Below are 27,068 nucleotides of genomic sequence, written 5' to 3'. Positions count from 1 at the left end.
AAAAAATACGCATATGGCCTGAAGTTCCAGCCACATTTAATAACGAAACATAAAGTGCGTATCATTTTCGGCATGTAGATTGTTCCAACCTAGGACCTTGTTTTCCCGCCATTGCTTGAAATTGATATGGGACGTGAGAAAAAATACGCATATGGCCTGAAGTCCCAGCCACTACTAATGAAGAGTATCAAGTGTGTATAATGCTCGGCATGTAGATTGCTCCCACGTAGGACCGTGCTTTTCAGCCGTTGCTTGAAATTGAGATGTAACGTTATTCTGGGGAATGCCTATTCACAAATTTCTATGTGAACACTCCCTCAAAATACAATTTATTCTTGGAAAGACGGCAATTTCGGAGCGTTAAGACCAATATCTTGACGTATGTAGGGGATGCCTGCGAGCGTGCCTAGTTTTCTGGCTTGTAGGCGTGGATAATAAGTAGCGTCTGTTCACTATATGGATCCCCCGCTGTTCGCTCCTTCAAGCTTTTCAAGAATTCGAGCGTGAACATTCGGAGCTCAGGCTTTTCTTCATCCTTCAACAGGGGATACACAGGATTCAGCAAGAGGAAAATTTCTGAAAGAAAAAAAAACATGGTTGGCTAAATGAAAGATGCGACTTCACACGTGACATAAGATGCGACTTCACACGTGACATTTTTACTATTTGCGGGCAAATATTTCGGATAGGACAGCTACACTTAATTCCGTTGTCAGGAAAGAGAAAGATAGTTTTCTATCACACGTATTATAGACTGTATTTCCTAATCGACTGCCAAAATTTTGAAAACTATTGTAATTTATTTATTCCTGGTGTGTGTTTTTCACATCGAATATCGGCGCGTGTGCTTACCGTTCACCCAACCTTCCGACCGTATGTCTTATATTAGTATCCAGCATCGCTAGTTAGTACCTTTTGGTGTGAATTCATACGCATAGGCTACGTCATTGATTTATTTTGTGAAAACAACCTATTTTTGTCCCAATTCGCCTAAATCTCATTTTGGCAGGAGCACCGTATTCCTACATCTACTTCACAGCTAATGTAGGTATGTTTAAGCTTACATTTGCAAATTAGAGATTGCAACGACGGCGTTGTATTATTATTTTGAATTTATTGTGTGATAACAGCCTTAAAATAAATCCTTCCAACCACCAAGGTGGGTGACCAGCGCAGCTGGAACCATCGGCAAAAAACCTCAGGTAACGACTCTATTCTATCGCTCAAATCCCATTGAAAATTCTGTCACTGAACCCACATTAGTGTCACTATATTATGCGCTGACAAGCATATTTTCTTAATCAGTCATTTTTGCACGATGTGAAATGCACCCACGTACGCTGCGAGAAATTCTGTTCTGTCGGGTCACTGTGGCGTCGGAAGCCAAACGCCCCCGTGCGACGCTAACCGCTCGCTTTTATTCGTCAATGCATTCCAATTGAAATAATTCACCACCACTTTAAAGGCAGTGTCATAAACACGAAAACTGTGTACCTATTCTCCTTTAGAAACCACAGCGCGATGCATTCGGCGATATGTACATGGTAGACAACAATATGGCGCACGTGCGTGATCACAGGCAGTAACATTTGCATCCCACGACTCTAGGACTACACTTGCACGTGTGCTCTGCCCTTTACGGCTTGTCAACGGGCAAGAAAATACACGGTACACTAGTCATGAACAAATACTACCCTGTAAATGCAGTAATGAGGAGGTTCGCGTCGTACTTCCTCTAAGAACGACTACATTCCGCAGCTACACACTAAAATATCTTACACCCTTTCTGGCCGAAAACGGTGCAAGAATCCTGTTCTATGGCGAACACCTGTAAAAAGGTGTTTTGGCTAAAAAAGGGTCTAAATATGACAAAAGGGTGTTCGTGTGAACACCCTAAAAACGTGTGTAAGGTTGCTCAACACCCTAAAATAATGGTGTGGGCAGCGGAGCTCCGCATTACGCTGTGGATGGGTCGAGGGTGCGGCATCACATACATACACATTCTACATGCACGAGTCACACTTGACCATCAAATGAATTGAGCAAGAAAACTAACTGGATGCGTAAGGACAGCGAGTACATACTTATTTAGAAATACACCTGGAAAGTGCTGCAATAGAGCCGGTTGGCTTGTCGCAAAAATGAGATATTTCAGCTCTAATTTCGGAATTATGCAGTTTAATATAACGCATGTACAATTCACCATGCGGATTTGCAAAATCTTTTTAATCGAGAGGTAGTTATTATGTTAAAAAAACACAAAATTGTAATTAATAACAGTCAAAGATTACCCGCCATTTCAAAACCCTTCCAGGTTGGTGTTCAGTATTTTAAAACCCTTTTTCCCCAAAGGGTGTAAAGCTACAGGTTAGAGTGCTGGAAACAAAGAGAAATGGTGTAAAAAAAAGGGTGCAAGAAAAAGGGTTTAAGAAACTTCCAACTTTGGAGCTATTTCATAGCCGTTTACACGGGTAGACAGAACATGTTCTACAAGCGGAGTATGTTTTGTACCTCACGATGTTTCACACGACATAATTTTGCCTAATTTATTAGAAGTGCAGCTGTTTAAACCGGAACTAGGTTCGGTGGCGTTAGAAAAAAGACAGAAAACGAACTGGGCCCCCTTGTAAAGGGTGCACCACCGCAGATAAGGTATTATACCAGTGAAGCCGGCTTTGTCGCCTGTTCGAGTGGTATCACAGAAGGCACAAGCGTATAGGCACCCCTTGCTACACCATTTCAAATGTACTAGTTTTTTTTATTCATAAGCGCAAAAAGAATTGGCGCAGCTTGCAATGGTGGTGCAAGGCTGGAGAAACAGCATATTTGGGGGTCGGCTTAGCTTGTTTCCTTCCTGGATCTGCTGTCAGTGTGGGGGACAGACTGGAACAGCCTTTCAAAATCCGGTTAAACTTGGCCTCACTCCTGAGAGCTTATCCTAGCTTAGCAAGACCATTGACAACCCTAGAAAACGTAGCAAAACTTAGCGACACCGGAAGAAACTAGGTGGACCCACAGCTGCGCTGTTCTTTTTTGCAACTGAACATTTTTTTCAACACCCTATAGAAAGCCAGGCGTGTTACCGTCGTTGAACACCATTTTTGCACTCAAATATGCTTTTTTAATTTAAAGTGTTGCAATTGATATTTCACGTGCCAAAGCCTAAGTTGGGGCAGGGATACACTGTATATGGAAACGAACAGTCTTTTTTTGCTTTTGAATATTTCTTACGAGTAGAGGAGGGTATAAGGGGATGTCTTGGTCTTTAGAGTGCAATTATACATGCATGCGTGCCCTTATTCAATGAACAGCTAAACACCTTTTCCACTCCCTTTCAACTGCCTAAGAACAACCAAGGGCGTTGAAGTTTATCAACACCCTTTTTTTACACAAAAAAGTGTTTAGATTCAAGAAGAAGGGTGTAATGGGCTCCAACACCCTTTTTTTCACTTAGGCTACACCCTTCTCAACCAAAACGGGTGTAAAAAAGTTTAGTGTGTACTGTGGTGCTTCTTCGTTTCTTCGCACTAATGTGATTTTTATCGCATATGAATCGCACCGAGCTGTGCACCTTGGCGTAGGATCTGTTTAGGAGTTTACTCACGCCACTCGGTGAGCGTACTATAAATTGCGAGAAACTCCGCTTGTTGTCTACAGCGCTCGCCTTTCGAGAAGTGCAGTAACTGAAGCAGCAGATGTAAACAACATAGAAGATGAGCGCCGACCATGTCAAGGACAAAAACAATTTCATGAAGATTTTCTTGTGTATTGTTAGGAATGAATGGATATCTAGCTTCTTCCGCTGTTAACCAGTTTCGGCACGCGATCGCTGCTGAACACATTCCGTACTATTTTTAAGACTACTGGCCATTGCAGCAGCCGCACACATTGTTGAACCTTATTAATCATAGGTGGCATACGGCGACACGTCTGGTGCTTAGTTAGGCCGCGCATCGCTGGTAGGACTGCTTGCGCTGAAGCTGCCCGAGTGAGAAGCACTCGGGAAGACGAGAGAGTGAGTAAGGGCAGGAAGCAGCCACATGGGGCGCGTATTCCATGCGACGTCGCATGATTCACTTTGTAAGGCAGCTTTCTTCGTACGCTGTCCTAACTCTATTTTCGTCCTTGCTCTCAAAATAATGACACAGCGACACGTATCTCTTGCGGGAGGAATGCGTAAATTTTGCGCTCATGCCCATCTAATGCTCCAGACACGAAAATAGTTAAAAAAAGATGGCCGTTTTATTATGTGAAGAAGGTTAACCACTGAATCTTGGCATACTAAAAAAACAACAACAAAAAAAAACACGCTTGTTTCAAATTCTTGATTTAGGACGCTTGTTAACTAATCAGCCGAGTGACAAATGGAGGGACGGGACCTTATTCTAGCAGACAAACGTTGGGCTGTCCGTTACCCTATCGTGTACTAGGCACTTTACTGTTTGCATAACACACCAACAAACTACTCGACCACAGAGTACAGCAGCAAGGTCGCACCGAGTCGTAATATGTCAACGTTAAAATCTACCCTGAGAAAAGCGGGAATGTCAATGATGAGCGTGTCAAGCCTTTCTGCGCGTGCATGTCTCCCTCTCCAAATGCACATACAAGGGAGACACTGGTGATGTTCGCGTACGTAGACGTGAAAGACGGCTGCCGAAACCTCACCGAAACCACCGAAGGACGCAAACAAAACAGGACAATACGTCACTCCGGAGGACCCAAAAAACAAAACTCAAAAACGGTCTAGCTATGGTATTGTTTTGTTGTAATTGGGTTTCGCTATAGAGAACCTATACATTATCATATTGGTTCACCTCAGCATTCCAAGCGGGCAAGTTGCTATTAGTTCGGGAGGCACTGGGAGTATTCTTCAACCGCGCGAGCGACGTGTGTCCGTCATATAGCGAGGTAATAGTAGAACTGCTGATAACAGTGCCGGTGACGCTATCTGACGATTGCGTAACTTTTGGAAGAGGCATCGATGTTTGTGAGCGGTATAAAAGTGTTGAAAGTGGAGTCAGCAGTAGCGTGGAGAAATTAAAGGTAGGTGGAGAAGAAAATATCTACACCTTCGCGAGAACCTGGAGGATTGGATATATACAGCTTCGCTGTAGCAACTGCTGTGAGAGGCGAGTAGTCCTGGTTGTAGCTGGCCTAATGACTGCGCCCAGCGCTCCCCTCACAAGAGTTGGTGCAGGGGGACACCCACGCTGACAAATTCTTTGGTGTTGTACCGTCAGGTTACACCAGGGCTATGAGGCGCGCCGAGGTGGCGTACTCAGGATCCGTTTTGACCATCTGGGGATTTTTACGGAAGATTCACGTTCATTGCAGTGGTCGAAATGAGCACGGACAAAAAGGGTGAGTCTTAGAGGAGAAAAGATTAGATCCTGTGTAACTAACACAGTGCTCACATGTTTGAAACACATTTTCTTAAGGGAATATTTTTGAAAACAGAAACTTTTACATCGACAGAACACTCAAACACATTTCGGTCTTTTAGAGGGGTTCTTTAGTAGTTAGGAAAAAATGAAGCCAACTCACCCTAACGCGTAAGACTTGAAGGTAGCAAAGCTGTACGCAACCTTCACGGCAAGCACGAAGGTTTAAGTCCACAATTGAAGCCGATTTGCTATAAGTGTGAGCTTCCTCTGTTTTTTTGGAAGGTATAATTATGTGACATCACCTTGAAGGGGCGTACGCTCAAGCGTGTCGTTCTCGTTCCGACCAAGTGGTGCCACGAATACCCATTTGGTGCCACGAATACCCACAAGCATACACATTTTATCCATAAATGGGTGTGCTTGGCTTGCAAACGGGCGCTGGTGACGGGGCGGCCAACGTGAGGCACGCACACACGAGCGTTAGGAATTATGTTGGATTTTTTAACTGCCGCGTAGTCAACGAAATCATGGCCAATCTAACTGAGTGGGTATGCTTGACTTGACAAACACGCACCAAGGTCGCTGGGTGCTCTCGGCAATTTCATGGTATTTATAAGTTCGGGACACACGAATTTTCAATTTCATAAACAGCTTCGCTTTTAATAAAAGTTGCCGAGCTTGGTGTAGGTCTTTTATGAACAGATCAAAACTGGCATGCAATGTTTGCGGCAATATATGTGTACCTAATGAAGATCCTAATAATCCTTTGTAACATGTTAAGGCTTCACAACAACGTTTACGGGTCACGTAACAGCATCTGCTTCTTAACGCCTGGTAGTCCGCACGTTTTAGGAGGCACTTCAGCCTTGTTCTGACATAGCCCACCCACTCTCCTTCCACTAGGTTAATCGACACTGACAATTTTCATAAGGTTACCAGTGCCTGTTTTGTATTGCATCGTGTCGTTGGCTTTTATCCTTGAGGATAGGCGTTTTCTTGCGCCTGAGCTGGAATCGCCAAGACTCTACCAAATGCAAGAGGGCATTATTCCTTTGCAAGTTTGCCAGCTACACAAGTGGAAAAGTTACGTCAACAAAACTTAATGCGGCATTTTACATGCGACGGCATCTCATTCACTCGCCTTGTCTCTCCATACGGCGTTGTCGTTGTCCGTCCACACCCCTCCCCCATTCTCCTCGCCGCGCGAGCTGCGCTCTCCGCCGCTCACCCCCTCTCCTCTCCGACAGCGAACACTCTCTCGCGAGGGGCATTGGATTGGATTCGATTGGATTGGGTTAGCTTGGCTTGGCTTGGCTTGGATTGGATTTGGATTGGATTTGGATTGGATTGGATTAAAGTGGATTGTGTTGGATTGTGTTGCGTCATAGCCGCGGCAGGGGGTTCACGGCACGTTTCACGCGATGGGAGGAGCAACCTAACGGAAACAAGAACGGAACCCCCAATGCGTCGCATCTACACAGGGGTTCCCGCGACGGGAGGTGGGAGTAATTTTAAAAATAACCCATTCTCCACCTTCCTTATAGCAAAGGTAAAAATTACAAATTTACAACAAATTAAATTACCAACAAAAGTCAAATGTGGGTGACGTCACTCGCTACGCAAGCAGCATTGCCCCAGTCATTAATCCGCGGATAAAAGCTCTACTTTCCCTAACGTCCTCCGGAACCTATGCTCACAAATTTGCGTATGTCTTAAGTCTATTCTAAAGATTGATAACAAATTTCAAATTGCAATTGCAAAAATTTCAAAGCTGATCCTTGGCTTGGTATGCATGGTGGGGCATGTCACCCAAGATCACACACGCAGTGGAACACTGTCACGTGCACATTAGGAGGACTTGTCAAGGACGGGTAGAATAGAACGGTTTCAACATGTTTGCACACATATTGTATTACTGATTCGCCACTCGACAGGTGATTTTTAGCTGCTCGTTGACTGGATTACGCCCGCTAGAAAAGGAAAATTCTGCTTCCTTCGGTAGCCCCAAAGGTTAGTAAGTTCCGAGGCTTTCAGGTGCACTTTTGCCTGTTTTTTGACAATGCCTTTCAACGTCGTTACACAGAAGGCCACCGCTGCAGAACAATTGCTTGCCCGCAATGTGATTCTCGAAAAAAAATGCACCGACATTTATTGTGCGCCAACCTGTTACATTCCTCCCTAGACAATCTGAAAACTTCCCCTCCCTTAACCCAACTTCTCATCCTTTGCAAGGCAATAAAAAACATACTTTCTTTGCGTGTCGAATCACTTCAAATAAAACGTTATTAACGTTACTTTCCTTGAAACGTTTTTGTAATAAATTACTCTGAAAACAAAAAATAAGCTTGGTTCAATAAAGACTTTCTTATAAGAACAGGTCTCGTAACTTTCACACATAATAAAGGTAGTATTCAGAACATGTGAGGCAGTAGTGACGGCGACTACCCAGCCACGTTCCTACTATTTCAAAGGGCGCCAGAGAATCTTGCTTGTGCGATTGGCGGCCGCCGCTCTAAACCATCTCCAAAAATCATGTCTGAGCTATTATAGGAGGATTCCAGGTACGCTTGGATGTGTCAATTAAACGCTAACTAGGAAATAACTCACTCATGCGTAAGGTTATGCTTGGTGGAAGTAATTACAGCGCAAGAAAACCAGCAAAGGGCGACTAAATACAGCACGTACAACAGTTACCTTCGCCACAATGTACCAACGCGCCCACAACAACCTCATGTTTATGCTTGACCATATTACAACACTGCAGCAAAAAATTTTAAAACATCCCAATTGACGTTTTCTTGGTTAAAGTCTTTATGGGCTGAAATAAAACTGAGTCTGTGACGAAAGAATAGTTTTCTTTTCAGAATAAACAAAAGTTCTGTTTTGATCGAATGGTCCTTGGAATAAGCGTTGAGTATATAACCGGGCGACCGGCCGCGTTTGAAGTTGCATAGTTACGGTTTGGCAGTACTTATTAACATCAAGTTTCAAAACGGGAAAGTCGTTTTTTCTCAGTTCTTATAAATCGAGCAAGTTCTCAAAGCACTCATGAAGAATCGCAAGTTAAAAAACCGGTTACGGCGTACCAATAGCGCGTTCCTTGTTCAAGCCCATGATAACCTTAGTCCTCATCACTTCACAGGCCAGTGGTGTGAGGTGCGTGCCAGCCACGATATTTGCCAGGTACGAACGAAGCTCGCTTATATCCGTCATGGTGCTCGTTGGTGGAATGAAACTTTGGAGAAGCTGTTGGGAAAAAAACAAGCCGTTGCATTGTTGTTATAATTATAAAATCCAAGCTTATATTTGACCAATAATAATAGGACGGGAAAACAATGGTGCAGCCAGCTACCCATCATTTATGCGCGCAATGTTAGAAGTGCAGTTGCCAAAAGTATTATATACGGGGCACTGAACGTTACTAGCGTGATTTGAAGGCGACAGGCTAGCGATGCTTATGAACAACTTCTTTACTGCTACATTGTGTTTCTGTTTCTTGCGTTGTTTTAGTTTTACCTGATGTCAAAATGACTTTAGCGTCTTCTTTTGATTTACTGAGGTGGTGTTATGTTTAGGTGTCATGCGGCAAGCACTATTCTGCAAATTTTATCTTTTCAATGCATAGTTTTGGAAATTTCGTTAAGTGGGCACATTAGGTCATCAAAGCTTTGCATATATAGCCTATCCTCTTTGTCGGTATGAGGCCTTAGAAAACAAAGACAACTTTTTTCTAGCAGTATAGACGTGTCAAACAAGTACCGACGAAGGCAGCTGGAGGCGGGCGCCTGTCTAAAGGAAAAAAAAAATACCGCAGTAGTTTCTTATCAAGCTGGTACTGCGCAGTCCTGGGTTCCCATCCTAACGGATAACTCATATGTTTTAGTTTATTTACTTTTTGCAGCGGCCGCCCTTTTCAGACCTGAGAACAACACCAACAATGGCGGTTTTTAAGTAATTGCGGAATTATAAATTTTTCCATCTTTTGAGGCAGTGATGGCAACCCCGGAACTCATTAACAGTATAAGGTGAAAATTTTCCTAGATGGTGTTCAGCAAAATTCGAGTGTTTGAGCCAGCGCAAAATATAAAAGTACCAACTGTCGTCCCCATGCGTAATTTGTGCGAGGTGGTATCCTGTTACGCTGACTGATGTGATTGAAATGTTTAAGTAATCTCATCCTCCCACTAGATCAATTCTAAGAACTCTTTTTCAGGGGGCAATGACATGAACCCACACTTAACTGCAGTGAGGAGCGGATTGGGGAGAACAGCCCGACATGCCTTGGTGTTTACATGAACAACGACAACGGGATCAAAAAAGTCCGAAGAACACACTGTGGGCAAAATTGGCAAAAATCTGCAATTTACCAGTCTTTCAAAAGCGGTTATGCAATGTAAATTTAGATATATATATTCTCTGCAAGACAGCAACCAAAATGACCGAGCTATTCACCACCTACAGAGCGCAAAGAAAGCTCGGCAGAACAGCGGAAACAAGTCGAGGTTGAGTTTCAAAGCGGGTGTTCGTAACGCCACAGCCGTGAAGGGGGCATAGAAAGTTCTGGACAGATTTAAAGACTGAAACAGTCTCTCTGCCACCACACCTTGTGGGACTATCGTGTAAATCTGATAATCGTATTGCACCGCTAAGTTGCGTTGCTTGTGGTCTTCTAGTGGTACCCACGTGCTAGTGTTGTTGCCAAAAATTAACGAAGAAAGCACGGGGCGTAATATTACTTTCAATGAAAAAGGCGTCAGCATCTCTCTGAGAATAGAAGCCGGCGGTGGTTTAGGCGTTTATAAAAGTAACACGCCAGCAAATTTTTCTTTGAGGTTTATACTAGGAGAAGGCCGTCACAACTTTTTTTAACCACCTACAAAATACTTGTTTCCAATATGCCAAGTATCCCCCGGGCGATGACAGTAGGTGCTGGCGACAAAGCTATTCTCCTGTGAGTAGGGGTACAGGGAAATTATTGCGCACTGAAGCTTTCTATGAACGTCAAAACATATATACGCTACAACAGAAGATAAGCGTACGCGACAGGATGAAAGATATCTTACGTCAGAGTATTTCGCCCATCGGTCTGACTTTATCATTGCTGCAAAGATATGAAACAGGACGAGCGTTTCGGAGAAGATCAGAAAGCATTCTCCTCCAGGAGCCATCAGGGTCTCGATGTTCTTCAGGGCATGCACCTGATCAGCCATCCAGTGAAGCGTGAAGAAGGAGTAAACCCTCTGGAAGGGCCCTTTGTCAAGCAAGACCCGCACGACGTCTTCATCTTTCATCAAGTCCAGTGTGTGGTACTCGATCCGGGGGTGCGCATTATTCTCCCGAGCAAACTCAAGCATGGCCTCTGAGTTGTCGACACCCACAAGTTTCTCGCACCATGGTTGGAGGCGTGGAAGGAGGTGGTTCAGCGTGTAGCTGCCAGATAAAAAAAAGTGCGCAATGAAACATCTTTTCTACCCGCAGAAGTTAAAAAATCTTCGATGTTTTAACATTTTTTCCGTATCTCGAAGAATTTCAGCAGTACGAATTTCAGGTGTGTTAAATGCTGTTGTAAGTTGCGATATGCGATTTCTCAGTGCTGGCTCCTCACACGGTACCTGAAGAACTTTTGGGATATTGAACCGGTAGCATCGTTCAGGCGTAGTGGGGGTTTTGAAACGGTGCAGCACACCGGTGTCAAGTTTTCCGAGGCCCCGCAAGAAAGAGCTGACAAAAAGTCGGATATTGTCGACATGCTACACAAAAACTTGATTGGAGACATTCTGAATATTTTCAGTGATCAGAAAATGCCCAGGATTTACCGGCTCGCACCAACGAACCCATTAAAAATATTATAAATAAGAGATTTCGTGAAAAAAACATTGCTAATTTTTAATAATTCGAAATAAACACGGTTTAAGTCGTTCCAATTTCAAATACCATATTTACTTCTTGTACTGTACTTTATATTTTTCCAATGTTCACCATACGGACATTTTAGAAAACCCAGTATGTTTTCCCAGTTTTGAAATTGACTGTAAACACATTTATTGCAGTTAATCGTCCTTCTCAGGGAATAAGCAGTAATGCTCTATCACTACCAACAAATAAGCAATCATTATAACTTTGCTGTAAATTTTCACCAAATATCTAGAGTGTGCACTATCTTTTTAGGTGAAAGTTGTTTTGCGCCTATTTGTCCCATTGTTCCTGACAGTGTTAGCAGAGTATCCGTTAAATCAGAGCTCTGATGACTTCGTATACAACGGCAGCCTGTAGGACTACTATACGGCTGCGAACTGCGACCACTACACTTTTTTCGTTCGCGATTATGTAGCTCCACGCCACGAAATGCCTGTTAAAAATCGCTGTTGTCATCGAGGCTAGGGAATCGGAAGTTGCCCCGAGGACTCAGTTGGGTACCTTTCCATGCTTGCCATAATGGAATAAGGTGTGGATAGTCAAAGTGCCAAAATATTCGTTGGCCAAGTTTCTGTCTTTATATGGTCTGCATGTTACCAAAATTCGCTGCTCTTCGGCCGTAAAGAATATAGTGTTGTGTTTATTTTGTTTGTGCTTCCAACGTACAGCCACTTGAAGCTGGGGGAGAAGCTACCACACGCACTTCCGGCGGATGTCTTGAAGCACGCACGTAGGTTGTTGCTTTTCTTGATACCCAATAACATAAAGGGTGAGTTTAGAAATTACAACGCCGGTTGCCAAAAGTGCGCTATATCTACCCCCGACGTATATTCCACTCACGCTGAGTAGTGTTATGGTTTGTCTGCCTGGTAGACAGACAAGGAGTCAATGGTCCATTGATCGATAAAGCTCTCGACAGACACCTTTCGTTGTTTCTAATTTTTAACTTTCAATACAGGGGTGTTCCAATCCCCCGCACCCACCACTCATCATCGCCGATTGCTCGAGGTGGACCGTACGAAAAAAAACATCCAAATTACGGGTTATGGTTGCCTGCATTATACAAAGAACCAAATTCTGTACACGTATTCACGGCTCGCCAAGTTACTGCCTTAGACAGATAATGGCAGGAACGCTGCTGGGGCCTCGTCATGCTAGGGGGCTCTCAATTTTTTTCAACGCAGTAACCAGAAGCACTGTCAGCACTTCATAGTTTAAACTTAGGAACGTTGTTTCTTCTAATATTAGCCTTGACATCTGCCTAATCATCGTCATCATCATCATTACCACCAGCCTATCAGCGCCCACTGCAGCGCAAAGGACTGTCTCATAATACCTCAGTTACCCCGGTCCTGTGCTAACTGCGACCAATTTATCCCTGCAAACTTCTGGATCTCATCTGCTCATCTAACTTGCTGTCACCTCCTGCTACGCTTGCCTTCTCTAGGGATCCACTCTGTTACCCTTACTGACCAACAATTATCGTGCTTTGCGTTACATGCCCTGGCCACGTCCATTTCGTCTTCTTAATTTCTACTAATACATCCTTAACACGCATTTATTCCCTGACCCACTACGCTCCCTTCTTGTCCATTAGTGGTACACCTATCATGTTCCTTTTCATTGCTCGTTGAGTCGTCCACAAATTAAATTGGACCCTCTAAGTGAGCCTCCAAATTTCTCCGCCGTAGGTGAGTACTGGTGAGATGCAGCTGTCATAGATTTTCTTCTACGGGGCCAATGGTAGGCTGCCATTCATTTCCTGAGAATTCCTGCCGAATGCACTCCACCCCATTCTTATCCTTCTAATTAGCTCTACCTCATGATGGGGATCCGAGGGCACAACTTTGCTTACGTAGGTATATTCGCTTACCCCTTCTACTGCCGCGCCACCTATTTCAAACCGCTGTGCTGTGCCGAGGTTATTGATCATTACTTTAGTTTTCTACATTATAATTTTTAGGACCATGGTTCTACTCTGTTTGTCCAGTGCGGTAAGCATGCTCTGTAATTCGTCCCCCGAGTTACTTAGCAAGGCAACGTCATCAGCAAATCTGAGGTTACTGAGGTATTCTCCATTAACTCTTACTCCAACCTGTTCCTAATCTAATGTTCTGAATACTTCTTGTAAGCATGCTGTGAATAATATTGGAGAGGTTGTGTCTCCTTGTCTGAGGCCCACCCTTCCTTGTAGGTGTTTTACTGTTCTCCTTATGGAGGATGATGGTTGCTGTGGACCCATTTTAAATATCCTCTAGTATTTTTACATAATGCTCGTCTAAACCCCCGTTACGTAATTCCTGAATTACTCCTGAGGTTTCAACTGAGTCAAATGCTTTCGCATGATATATGAAAGCTATATAGCGGGGTTCAGTATACTCCGCGCACTTCTCTATGACCTGATTGACCGTGTGGATATGGTCCATTGTTGAATAGCCTTTACAGAACCCTCCTTGTTCTTTAGGTTGACTGAAATCTAACGCGGAGAAAAGTTCTGTTAGCGATAAGCTTGAGAAATGCCTTGTAGACGGCTGACAGTAAGCTGATCGGCCTGTAATGTTTGAAGTATTTCATGTCACCTTTCTTATTGATTAGCAAGATGTTAGCGTTCTTCCAAGATTCCGGTACACTCTGTGGTCATTTGAGATTGCGTGTACTGTTTTGCCAGTTTTACTAGTACAATTGGCCCGCCATCCTTCGGGAGGTCCGCTGTTATCTGATCTTCACCAGGTGGTTTGCCCCCTTTCCTTTCTTTCAAAGCCTTAGCACTTCTTCTGTCGTTACTGGTGGGATGTCTATCTCCTCTGAACTACTTTCTACTTCGTCATTACCCTGGATGTTCCGGCTACTGCACAGATCTCTATAGAACTCATCGGCTACTGTGACTATTTATCCCCATTTGTGATTACATTGCCTTGCTTGTCTTTGAGTGAATATATTTGATTTTTCCCCACGCCTAGACGCCTCTTCACTGCTTTCAGGCTGACTCCGTTCTTTACAGCATATGCGATCCTCTTCATATTATACTTCCGTATGTCAGGTGTCCTAAGCTTATTAATTAACTTCTAAAGCTCCGCTAGGTCTATTCTGTCAGCTGGGGTGGAAATTGTCCCGGTTTGCCATCTCCTAGTGAGATCTTTCGTCTTCTGGAAAGATTTACCAGTATACTGTCTAGCCATCGTGCCCCCGACTTCTACTGTACACCGTGATAATGCGTGTAAGATTGACACTTTCTTCCTGTGTCGTAAACTCTGCTGCTTCGGTAAGAGCTGAATATCGGTTCTGCAGCGCCATCCTGAATTCTTCAAATTTACTTCTTACTGTTAGCTCATTAAACCGCTTCTTTCGTACTAGGTCGTTGCGGTTCCTCCACAAATGCAGCCTAAATCAAGACCGTACGAAACGGTGGTCGCTACATCTTACGCTTCCGAGCACTTCCACTTCCTGCACGACGCCAAGGTTATCAGATAATATCAGGTGGAGGAGGAATAAACCTCTTCAGCTCTCCTTACCAGCCAAAGCTGGGCGTCAGGGTCCGAGCGGGACAGTGCTCTCGCCCAGTGCTCAGGGGAGGGGAAAGTCTATTTCATTTTTATGCTCCCCATTCGGGCTCTTCCATGTACACTTATGACCCTCCCGTTTGCAGAAGAACATATTCACGATGCGTAGATTATACCGTTCTGCAAACTAGACTAGTAGGTCCCCCCTGCTATATCTACAGCCAAGACCATAGTTCCCAACTGCCTTGTCTCCAGCCTGATTCTTGCGTAATTTAGCATTAAAATCTCTCATAACTACGGTATGCCGTGTTTTACTTTAGCGATTGCCGATTCCACATCTTCATAGAAGCGTTCAACTAGCTGGTTGTCGTGGCTGGATGTAGGCGCGTAGCCCTGTACCACCTTGAGTTTGTACCTAGTATTAAGCCTAATTACAAGACTAGCTGAAGCTATATCATTCGTTTATGTTGCCAGCTAAGCTTTTGTTGACTACAAATCCCACTTCCAGTTCTCTTCTGCCCACTAGACCACGGTAACACACGACATGGCCATTTTTAAGCACCGTAAATGCTTCCCCTGTCCTCTTAACCTCACTAAGCCTTATGACATCCCGTTTAATGCCTGTTAATTCCTCCAACAACACATCTAGATTTGCTTGGATAGATAAAGCTCTCGCATTAAATGTTGCAAGGTTCAGATTCCATGGTGGCCTATCTGGCTCCAGGGATTCTTCGCACCCTCTTCTGCGTCACAGGTCTGACCGCCGCCTTGGTGAATTGCTTCGCAGCCACTGGAGACTGAGGGCCGTGGGTTAATTGGCGTATTCAAGTCTGCGTAATACGGCCCCCATATTACTCGCCAGCAGTGCGTTTGAAAGGACGAGTCTTCACAGAGCTAACCCTTTGCAAGAGCGAAGTCCGGTAAATGTGTTGGGCATCAATTGTGTTATTGCCATATCTGTACCGCAGCCATGGCTATATTACATGTTTTTGTTACTCATCATCTTCACATGGTGCAGTGCATCGTGGAACAAGGTATTGACTTTCCTCCTCTCCACACAGCTTGCGGAGCGCCATTAGTTGCTCTTAAAAGCGCGCACCCACATTCCCTCGCATCCGTTACGGCATCCTCCACCCACACTCCATATTTAGGACAACCTTGCGTACAATGTATCGCTCAGAGCTTCAGTTGAGCCTTCAATCGTAAATAAATGGCTTAGGCTCTTACCCAGATTGCACGGTACAGTGCATTCCACAGCAATAGGTTCCTGAAGAGAACTAGAAGCTTATGTCGTGCCAACGGCAAAACTGCAGCAATTATTCCCGCGAAAAAAGGTAACTTTGTGTTTTAGACCTATGGTCATAAGAATACCGGGTATTGGACAAGGAAGTCCCAAAGGACTACTAACACCAATACAATTAGTTGCTTTCAGGAATGCTTGCTTCCCTAACTTCGTTTTGGAGTTACGAAGTACCGCAGTTCATATTCGTATTGTATGCCGTCGGCACTCCCCGAAGAAAACGTGAATTAAAATGTGTTATATTTAGAAGGCTTGCTTCAAAATGACTCAACAGCGAGGCATTATAACGTGCATCGGGTCTCTTCTAGACAGCAATAGCAAAATAATATAAAGACCGAGGTATTACTGGTGCGAACTTTTATATTTGCCACACGATATTCGTGACAATGTTGAAATGAAACCTTTTTCGCAAAACTGGGGCTTTGCGTTAAAAATACCAGATCAAGTTTCGGAACACATCGCCAAAATGTACTAGTGGTAGCAGTAGCCGTAAAGGTAGCAGAAGTAGTTGAAGTAGTAAGAGTAGTAGTAGTAGTAGTAGTAGTAGTAGTAGTAGTAGTAGTAGTAGTAGTAGTAGTAGTAGTAGTAGTAGTAATAGTAGTAGTAGCAGCAACATTAGCAGTAATATAGTAGCAGTAGTAAAGGTTCTGCAAAGAAAACCTGTCTCAGACTTGCACAACCTTCAAGGCTTACAAACCAAGAAAGCGGTTTCTTTTGCGGTTGCGATAGCTCCTTTTAAGAAGGAGATTTGTAAGCATTTCTTTAAATGGGTGCGCTCTTCAGATGTGGAGAGTCAACTCAAGAAAGGAAACCACCCCTGCGAATCTACAAGGAACCGATGACGAGGGGGGTGGCTGTCTGACTCGCAGCAGAAGCTGTATAATGAAACTAAGAATCTGTACAATAATAGTAGAAACTGAACGCGGAAATTTGTGACAAGGTGAAAAGCAAAAAAAGCCCATGTGTCGTGATTTTTGTGTCGTGATTGTCGTGTCCAATGCGGGTAAAATTGTTCAGGAATCCCCCACTATGGCGCACCTTATAACCAAAGTGTAGGTACAGCGGCTTAAACACGCAAAAGTTTGGAAGACTTCCTAACCGAATTGCTCTGAAGCAGTAACTGCATCAATGCCCCGCATCTTTAGAAGACATTCAACACATATCAATCGCCTCAAAGTGCTTCACACGTTACCATTAGGTGGTCACCATTCCCTGCTCATTGAAGTGTGGGGCTCGTGCACATACAGTGCTTCCATGACACCGCGCCCATCAACAACACCCCTAGTACAACTTGCGTTGCTACCACTTCAAGTGGTTACACCGGTATTTTATTGAAACGTACGTGGTAATTTTAAACTAGCCGGCACTTCACCCTTACCATCACCCAGATAAACTGCAAAGTAGAAATGCGTACAGTTTATTCTATGGGGTACTTTGACAAAAATTTGTATCATCGATGCTCAGATAGGGGGCACTATGTGCCCTGAGAAAAACTTAGCGCATGGGGGCAGGGATGTCTTCAGCATAGCCGGCCATCGGAACGGCTGCGGTGGCGCTGCACTTGCACTGCTGTCGCCCTGGTCGCTAAGGCGACGTGAAGTCACAAGAACCCATTTAACGCCTTCGTCCCACGGTGCTTTTACACGCCCTATCATCGCCTATACGCCTTTTTAAATGTAGGGTGCAGAAAGTTATGGGTAAAGCGGCACCATAAAAAAGAATGGAAAGGGAAGGAGGGAGACGAAATGCGGACACCCGTGGCAATAGAAAGGAGGTACTGATACATAATGCCGCCGCTAAAGCGAGCAATCGTAACCATTCAGACGGTTTCAACGCAAAGTACAGTTGGCACAGTGTGCCAGTGGCCCGACAAAATTCTGCATGCCGGGCTTCTGAAGCCGTAAACTGTCGGGCGTGCTGCGCTAACCCTCTTTTTGGCGAGCAAAAACCATGAGTTGCTCGCGCATTCATAAAGCTCTACCGAAGAATCCTGCACTTATATTAGATGACAACGTGAAAATCTGCGCCCTTGTGGAACGGCCCAAAGTCTGGCCAGATGTCCATTTACTGAGGTCATCTAGAAAATTCAATCCATAGAAAAGGAAGCTACTTTTAGATGACTCGCCCTTCATACTCCCACTCTTCCCTTTTATTTTTGTATTCGGCGGAAAATTTCTTGCCACTTCAGCGACAGGAAATGTGGGTGTAGAAACTTTCTAATCATCATCGCTGCACCGATGAGAACATCATCTTCGGTGCCCGAAATCTCTCGCGAGCAGCTCTCCCTCGAGCTGCTTCGTCTTTCTCCATCCGCCATCTTGATAATAGAACATCACCGCATCACCGGGACGTCTCGGACTTTGGTCTCTCCTCTTAATTTATAGTGGGTATTTCCTTTAGAGCGCTTTAAATCGCACTAACAACGCCGGTTAAAAGCCAGTGCCACGAGGCCCGGATTTTTCTATAATAGGGCAAAGTTTTGTTAGAGGCCAGTGGCTGCACCTGTCATTTGGAGTGTGTACTGGCATCCTCCTTATTGATAAGCATTTTGTTGTCCCTGTTGCTGTGAAGCTATAAAATTATTACACCGAGCGAGAGCGAAAATGAGTTTCGGTATGATGAATGGTGCTACCCTAGATGAACAACTATGAAGACGAATGGAATCTGCCACCGCCTAGCCGCCGAAAACTTATGAATTCCTCAGCACTCAAACCACTATTTTGGCAGGTACTGCAAGTATACTTTGATAGTTTGGAAATACAGACAATTTAAATATGGTTAGATAATTATTAATCAAAATATAAATTAGCCATCGTTACTGCCTATAAGGCCGTAAACGCAAATTCACTGAGTCATAGGGACGATGAGGCATAGAGACCACCAAGATTATTTTAAAGGGACACTGAAGTGAATTTGTCAAGCTCCCGTTTTTGCTTGCACTGCGTAGACTGGCTCAAATTAGCACACTTTTCATCGTTTATTCGGTTGACAAATAGGTAATTATTTTACAAAGCGCGAAAGAAGAAAAACTACCATGCGGGGTTTGCGGCGGCCGCACCAACTAAAGCTGCGACGTTAGGAGGAGCGGGCACCGTGATTGGACGATGCCCAAGGTGAGCAACCACACAAGTTTCGGTTTTGGTTTCGGTTCTGTAAAGCACAACCGTTGGCGTTGTTGGATGGGCATTCTCAATAACTCAGTAATCATCGTACCGCGCTTCTGCCATGTTGTCAGCTGTAAAAATGCATAAAGATAAGCCCCCTAGGACGGATTGGAATCGTAGCATTCACTAGCCGATACCTACGCAGTGCATGAACGCCCTCCGCGTACCCGCAGACGCCCAAATGGCATGCGCTTTTCCCCCATATTTGGAGCTTGCCTCCCTCATGCCTGTGTCGTAAAAAGCGTGTTCGCACCAGGCCAAGGGTGTGTTCATTCTGGCCTGTGCCCAGTGCCTGCAAGCAGTCGGTGCTTATGGCAACAGCACGCCAACGAGAACTCGCTAGCGCACCAGTGCCAGCCTGCGCGCGTTTTGTGAACTAGTTCGTGGAGCCATGAACGTTGCGGCCCAAAAAAAAGGTGAACTCAATATAGAAAACATCGGCGGAAAACGAAGAAGTTAACTTACAAAAAAAAAAGCACGTACCCGCGGGGATTCGAACTCTTGACTTGCAAAATACTTGCGGTGGCATACCTAGCAACCCAGACCGCTCGGCCACGGAGGGGGCTCCGCTGGCATTGGTAACATAGGGTATATACTGTACAACCAGTTTACACTTTTATTTAGTTTTGGCATTTCAAGCAGCTTAGGTGACTATTTGTTGTATTGCGCTCGTGCAGTAAGCGTCGCCCGAGTTTCCACAATAGCTCACGTCTAGCAAATGCATTTCGTAGACGGAAAAGCGTTCGCAGATGCGTAGTCGTGCTGCTGACCGCTGTGCTTGTTCGCCCAGCGCAAAAAAGTGCTTCCCGCACCCTAGTCTTACGCTGTACGGTTAAAATATCAGTTGATTTTATTTCCTTAGTACCTATATTGACTTCGCTGACTCTTCTCCTACTGGCATACCAGTCAGCGAAGCGTCGCATGTGCGCTTGTGCAGCGCTTGTGTGACGCGACCTTGACTTGGAGCTAGATGCAGTGTACAAACTAACCAAGTAAGGAAAGGCAAATTCTACCATTCACAAACGTGTCCTGGCTTCGTTTCAACTGAGCGAACGAATTGCGACGACCCGTCGGCGGCCGGCGGACGAAACGCTGGGCCGACTGACTGTCTGAAGGCCGGGGAGCCGTGCAGTAGCGCAGCCAATTGCCAGCTTATCCCCTCCTGACGTCACACGAAAACGCCGCAGAAAATGGGCGAGCGTAAAGAGAGGAGGACAACATTTTCGAATTAATTTTTCTACAAAATAAAATCGCGTAAACGCGCCCAGGGTGGTCGAAACATGGCCTGGGGACTCCAGACTAAAATTTCCGCAAGTAATCCCGCAATGTTTACATATCACTTCAGTGTCCCTTTAATGAATCACGTTTTGATTAACATGATTGTACCGGCTGTTATATCTTTTTGTGTATAACACGAGTACGAATCAGCAAGGGCGTTTTTAAGCTACAATTTGTGAACGCTGCAACACCTCGAATGCTACAGGATGAGAAGTAACAAATAGCCGCGTAATACTTGCAGTTGCTTAATCTTACCTGCCAGGTCCACAACCGATGTCAAGTACGGTGTTTCTGCGCTGTTCCACGCCATTCGGTGTGGCTGATTCCTTTTCGGTGTGGATTGCCATTTGAAATGTGTCTAATATAGCGTTGATGCAAGGCTCTATGTGTTTCGCGGCAGCGTCGTATATCTTCACTGCTTCCGCAGTTCCGAATCTCGCTGATTGTTTAGTGCCGACGTCACAGTTTACGGTGCTTGAGGGGCAGGTCATCCTCTCTGAAACGTCTACAGAAAACACTGTTACTCAAAACTGTTGCACTTAGTTTGCACAATTGTTTACATCTGCCGTTCGTTTACAAGTGCTCAATATCCAGCATCTGAATCGTTAACACCTCTGTTGAACGTCTTAGAAATATGCGCAATCGCTTGGAACTCTGGCTCCCTTGACCCGCTGAGTTTTATTTTGCGTTCATTTTATAACGCATGGTTTGTAGTGGAAACACTTACTATAGACTCAATTCCATGCCGTAATCTCTACGCTATGGCTAACATAATGAGTCGTCTACGACATTGCAACGGGAAAAGATTACGGTGAATTTATGCACTTCGTCTATCATAACTTGAAAGACAACGTTTCTTAGGTTCGTAGATGGCGCCGTTTGTTGTTGCGTCGGCAGGCCAAAACAAGAAGCAGGTTCGTGTCAGGCTTCTAGGATGATGGCAAGCTCATCATTTGCACTCGTTTCTCACAGTGCACAGTATTTAGTGTTTTAACAAAAGCAAGCTTACTCGTAGGAATAGCAGAAAATTGCTTGAACGAGCATCTGGTCACGCCAATACATCCTATGACAAAATAAATGATTAGGCAGGGACCAGTTCAAAGCAGCAAACGTAGGGAACGATTCCGTGCGACCAATGCGGCCACAGAAGTACAGATTTTCTGTCTATCTCTTCCTCTTTTCTGGACGTTAGGCAACCACCATATTTCACACCAAGATGCTAGAACAGTAGTTCTATTGCAGGTTCCAGAAGCACCGGAGAGGTTTTTTTTTCCGTTCATGATTTTACAGTGAAGCTTTGAATAAATGCAGTCCCACGCATTTCTCACTTTCGTTCGCAAGACAACGCCCCTAAACCCATCTTTATTACAATGGCTAGGCAGAAAAAGGATGTAAACCTTCTTTAATTCAAACTTTCCAAACAAAACTTTACTGATCATTCGCCGCTAACACAACCTCATTATTATACCATGGTTACGTATTGTCATCATGACCTCACAGTGAAATTCAATCTTTACATGATTTCCGAATGCCGTAAGTACACGGGAATGTACAGGAGCACTATGGTTCGAAAAAAAATAGCATTGGCTTAGCTTGTCTATGCCCGGATATACGTAGCGTGAGCTAAGGTTCAGATGGTTGTTCTTAGCTTTCCTGTTTGTCTAGGATTAGCTTGATTATCATGCTTGCCGCTGCTTCAGTGACACACACCCGGTATACGAATATTGTGACACATGTATATTTATCAAGCGGCTCCAGCGCACCGTCACCAATCGCCCCAGAGCTAAGCTGGTTCCACAGGCGCACGCCGGTGTGCCTGCAACGCGCGAGCCATCGGTCGACACCCGGCCACCCCTCGCATGATCATCAAGTGCACCGGGCCGCCATGCGGGGAACGGAGGTCGGCGAAAACGCTGGGCGCGTGGGGCATGTGAGAGACGCCGGGCAGTGAGCAACGTTCTGTGCGCCCTGTGACGTCACTTCTCCTGGCGCATGCGCACAACGGCTGTCCAGGAGGCATGCGAAACTGCTCAATCTCGGCCAGTGTAGCTCACGCTACAAAAAACATCTGTAACTCTGATTTAGGCAAAACTTGGCAAAAAGTATATGACAATGTGCTCTTAAAATGAATAACGGTAAATCGAGTTTTACTTTCTTGTCATTATTAGTTGGTTAGAATAAACAATCCCGTAGCCATCTTCAAAAGTATTTTCCACATTTTTGACGTACGCCTAATAGCATTGCTGGTCAACTCCGTTCACAGACTGGAATGGGTAGTAGGCTTTATTTGTTCCGTCATCCCAACTAATTTCACAGTACTGCTTGTTGACGTGCCGCGATTTTACTTCGTCACCAAGGTTTAGTCAGTATCGTTATTTCAATAACATGGTTCCTTCGAATATGTACGTGAAATTTGCCTCGAAAAGGTTTAATGCTTTCTCCGTGCTCAAGCATATCTACATGCATTAACCCTGCCCTTAATGCTAGTGAATGGAAGGTTGTTCGCCTATTTAATCTTCGTCTTCTGTAGAATCTTACGCTGAAATGTTTTCTCAAAGAAAACAGTTTGATCAATTCGAAAACACTCTAAGAAGCGGTATCAAGAAATAGGCGACGCAAAACTATCCAAAGCACATACTGTGTGCTTACAAATTTAGCAATATCACACAAGGAATTTATATTTTGGTGTATGAGCACTGGCGGGCAGCACGCCGAATTTACAGGTTGATGTTTGAAAATGACACTTAGTTTTCAGCAAAAGAACCGAAACGATAAAGACAAAACCCTGAAAGTAAAGTCAAACCTTAAAAAACCCCAGAAAATTGTCTCACCTGTTAGTTGGACTCCAGGTTAAAGAAAAAAAGTTTAATATTAGCAGCGAGGGATATACTCGCTACTGAGGTTGCCTGCAGAGCCGCGTTTCGCTGTTTTAAGCAAATATTATTGCCTGTACAACTCGCCAAAAAGTATGGCCTTGGACCGCTGTATCACACTTCTAATAGCGGGACCTTTCTACGGAAAAATATGGCAATAAATATAGCGGTCGGAGGGCCGTGCGAATAAACGAGCAGTCTTGTCTGGTGCGGAGTCCTGATACTGTCCAGATAGTATCAGAAAAATTAAAGCCGTTCCACTCAATGTGAAAGCTGGAGGAAGTGCACAGCAGTGATTCGCCATTATGGGCTGTAGCACCGTTATCCGCTCACATCTGCCAGCCAATGAAATTCTAGTTTCCGGCCTTTTCACTGCTCGCGCGCCCCCTGCCCGAAACTGCGCCAGCGGGAGTTCTGTTCTTTTTGGGCTTGCTTTTCCTCCGGCACGTGCCGGCGTTGCACTGCCACTTTTTTTTTGTGGCTTACTATCGTAAAAACCAACCCAACGAGCGTTCCTAACTAAATGAACGCGGGCGCTGCCCGTTGTCACGTATATTTTGCCTCAAATGTACCTACCGTTTTCTGTACGTTAAATGACGGGAAGATGTATGACAAGCGCCAGTGGTTCACGAGTTTCGAACGCTTCTGACTATATAAACCGCTTGAACATCGAAGCCTTTGGGTTGCGCCGCGACGACGGGACGCGGTGTGTAAATCTCCTTGGGTCTAGCGAGTGAGCTACGACGACAAGGCGAGCGCCCAAAGTGCTGTGCACTTAACAGAGCCCCAGTTCAAATGGAGCTCAGCCGCTCGTAGCTGAAAAGATTGTGACTTTTTGGCTGGCCCATATCTATGTGGGGGCTGAAACCTCGGATAGTAAGAGGGTGATTTTGGAATATCCTTAAAATTGTCAAAGCTGTTCACCGAAGCCCCGTCGGCCTGTTAAAACAGCTTGAGACACACTTCGGAAAGAGCTTCCGGCTCAACTTCTCCACTTAAAACAGAAGAGCAAAAACACACCGCGAGCGAGCAAGGTTAGCGTTTAAATTTCCGGAAATCTCCAAAAGAAAAACTCAGACTGAAGGGCACTTCCAGTAAAAAGAAACTTATTTATACATGATGATAATTGTGTTTGGAGATGCCTTAGCTCCTTATTGTTGTAAATATTGCCCAAATGAACCCGCACCAAATGCTAGTAGACCGAAAAAAGAAATAACAGCTGGAGTTACCTCGTTTAAAAAATATTTTTACGACGAGTTCGTCGACCTCATGCCAAATTGATCTCAATAAGACAGCGCGCAATCATGTGATTGATGTTTCCTCCCCTCTCCTTGTGGTGCTTCACGTGTGAGTAGGTATGTGTTATCGCAACAAAGCTTCCCCATACTTCCTTTTCTATGCAATTCCTTGCGGTACAGCGGCGGCGGAGTTTGTCAAACGGTCTTCCCGGCGATAGATCAATCAAGAAGCAGTCTGCAGAATATTTTATACTCCTCCTCTGCATTTGTCATTTAAGCCTATTTTATTGATGATACCAACGGTGGGTGTGGCAATGCAATGTAGGTTGCACATGGTTTTAGATAAGGCCGGCCAAAGTGTGGCTTTTTGACCTCTCCAACCTTCTTGATTTTTTATATCGCTCCTGTATGATTTTAATGTCCAAGTTCACCAATATTTTCCCCGGAAAAAACTTTTTTCTAACTATAAAAGTTTTCAACTCGACAACGTGCGCCCGCAAAACTACCTGCCAGTGCGTCTTGGCCTGCTTTAGGGACATCTCTATACGAAAATATTTATGATGGTCAAACATAACTTGATGCTGAAATTACGCCTCGTGTAAATTTCTCTAAAACAGTTTTGGTGCTGACAAGAACATAATTTTTTCGGAATAACCTGTAGAGTTCGACTCGGAGGCGACTTTTGCCGAAATGTGAGCCTAAATATAACCAAAAGTACTTCAGTTACTCCTTACCTTTTTAACCCAAAGAATAATATGCATTAGGTACAAGAAAGATGCAATGGACACGCTAGTAAAGAAAAAACTGGAAAACACAAAGCCCAGACGCTGATTTAAAAAAAATCACATCGATTCTTCTGCAATTCTCCGCAGATGTAGACCTTTACATGTACTTGCATTATCATCAAAAACATGTTGCATCATTTCGTTCCTACAGTCCGTGCAGCGCAACAGAAAGCCCTATGCATCCGGCTTTCGACGACGTACTGTAGTGATACCGACTTCTCTCAGAGTTGTATAATTCATCTATGCTGTGTATAAAAAGCAAATTATCTGTTCACGTATACAATAAGGGACAACACAACAGAAAGACTGGCATTCTGAATGTCCACATCGGCACCATAAGAACCTATCTGTGCCGAATGTAAAGTGTATTGATTGGGAGAGGGGGGGCGGTGGGGGGACGACGACAAAACTCTTACGTTGAGCTCCATATTTAAAGAAAGTGCTTTTCTCTTTCTGTAAAATTCTTCCATGATGTTGACAGCTTAATTTAATCTTTTTAGCGGTAGCAACACCTTGAATCATATTAAAAATAGCGAGGATACCGCGCCCCCTTACTATAAAGGCCGCGCCGCTGGAACGTATTCTGGAAATGCGTGCTGTTGTCAACAAAAGGGAGCGATGTTCTTCGGGCTTAGTTTTTAGAGCTTCCTCTGGATTTCTTAAAGCGGTGGCATTCTTCCTTTTGAAATGCCGTTTTACATTACCGATTTGTGAGCATTATTGCTCACACGCTTTGTCCGTGTTTTCTGTTCACGCGATAGTATGGTTTTTTGTGTATAAATACGGGTTTTCTTTATAATAAACTGTCAGTTGCGAGTGAAGCGCTGTGCGTCGTCCACTCTTCTTTTTGTCCCTGTGTTCCTTGTGCTGAGTTTTCAACATGAATCTTAATCTGCACCAACAAGCCCAACTTGCCATATTACTTTAATTTGTGCATGCGCTACGCAGGTAAAACCAGGCTATAAGAGGGTAGTTCTCTAATGTAATCCTCTTTTTTGCGTGGGCGTGTGCCGTCTCGAGTAAAATAAGTTGTTTCGCAGGTTGTAATATGCTTTTTTGAACAGTTTTTATGCACCCAAACCGCACTGGGCAGCAAAATTACGCATGGTCTTCCGCGAACACAGTCGATGCTGTCCTCATCACTCGCGCTCCTTAGTTCTTTTCCCCCAGCCTCATGCAGGCAATGATAAAATTTTTATTTTTGGCGTATATATTCGCTTGTACCGTTGAATTTGCTCTACTTTTCGGCGAATTCGAGGGGTGAGGTTAAAATGTGAGCATGCACCATTTAGTTATGGCTAGTAGCAGGCAACTGGTTATGAATGTTTCAGCGCAACACATCAACTACACTTGCTCTTGGCTAGAATTGCACCTTTATTCTTGACCTTCCCCGTATTACCACAATTCAGAGCATGTAACGCAAATGCTGACCAACCGATTGCGCCTAGCGACACTCCTTACCAGCCAAGTGTCCTCAGCAGGTGCTTGATAGCTTACATTGGGAAAAGCCGGCAAAATAAAGAAGAAAGTGCCAGCATACATCTCTGAGAAAACTAGCAAATGGCTTTTGAAATATTACAGTATCATATTATTTATCTGTCTTGCAATAATCTTTGTGTTATTTAAG

The 27,068-nt window shown here is 44.4% G+C and overlaps 1 protein-coding gene across 1 annotated transcript; it reads right to left on the bottom strand.

Annotated features, from left to right (window-relative positions):
* On the bottom strand, positions 1–23,728 carry LOC144144964 (juvenile hormone acid O-methyltransferase-like). The gene is made up of 5 exons (XM_077676463.1): positions 23,377–23,728; positions 20,801–21,050; positions 10,451–10,817; positions 8,474–8,633; positions 1–576 (listed from the first exon to the last, which is right to left on the bottom strand). The coding sequence occupies exons 2-5, from the start codon at positions 21,034–21,036 to the stop codon at positions 407–409; spliced, it is 933 nt and encodes a 310-aa protein (XP_077532589.1). The 5' UTR covers positions 21,037–21,050; positions 23,377–23,728; the 3' UTR covers positions 1–406.
* Between the last annotated feature and the right edge of the window lie 3,340 nt (positions 23,729–27,068).

The sequence above is a fragment of the Haemaphysalis longicornis genome, unplaced genomic scaffold (assembly GCF_048455015.1).
Source record: "Haemaphysalis longicornis isolate Haplotype H1 unplaced genomic scaffold, Haemaphysalis longicornis Haplotype H1 scaffold_7, whole genome shotgun sequence".
Classification (NCBI taxonomy): domain Eukaryota; kingdom Metazoa; phylum Arthropoda; class Arachnida; order Ixodida; family Ixodidae; genus Haemaphysalis; species Haemaphysalis longicornis.
Note: the sequence above shows the minus strand (reverse complement) of the source record. Positions and strands in the feature narration are given on the sequence as shown.

What these genes read in the sequence shown, in the direction of transcription:
- LOC144144964 (XM_077676463.1), bottom strand. Translation starts at nt 21,036, where the DNA reads ATGACCTGCCCCTCAAGCACCGTAAACTGTGACGTCGGCACTAAACAA. An exon ending in ATCGGTTGTGGACCTGGCAG is followed by an intron (nt 10,818 to 20,800) that starts GTAAGATTAAGC and finishes TTTATCTGGCAG; the next exon opens with CTACACGCTGAACCACCTCC. An exon ending in GAACAAGGAACGCGCTATTG is followed by an intron (nt 577 to 8,473) that starts GTACGCCGTAAC and finishes TTTTTCTTTCAG; the next exon opens with AAATTTTCCTCTTGCTGAAT.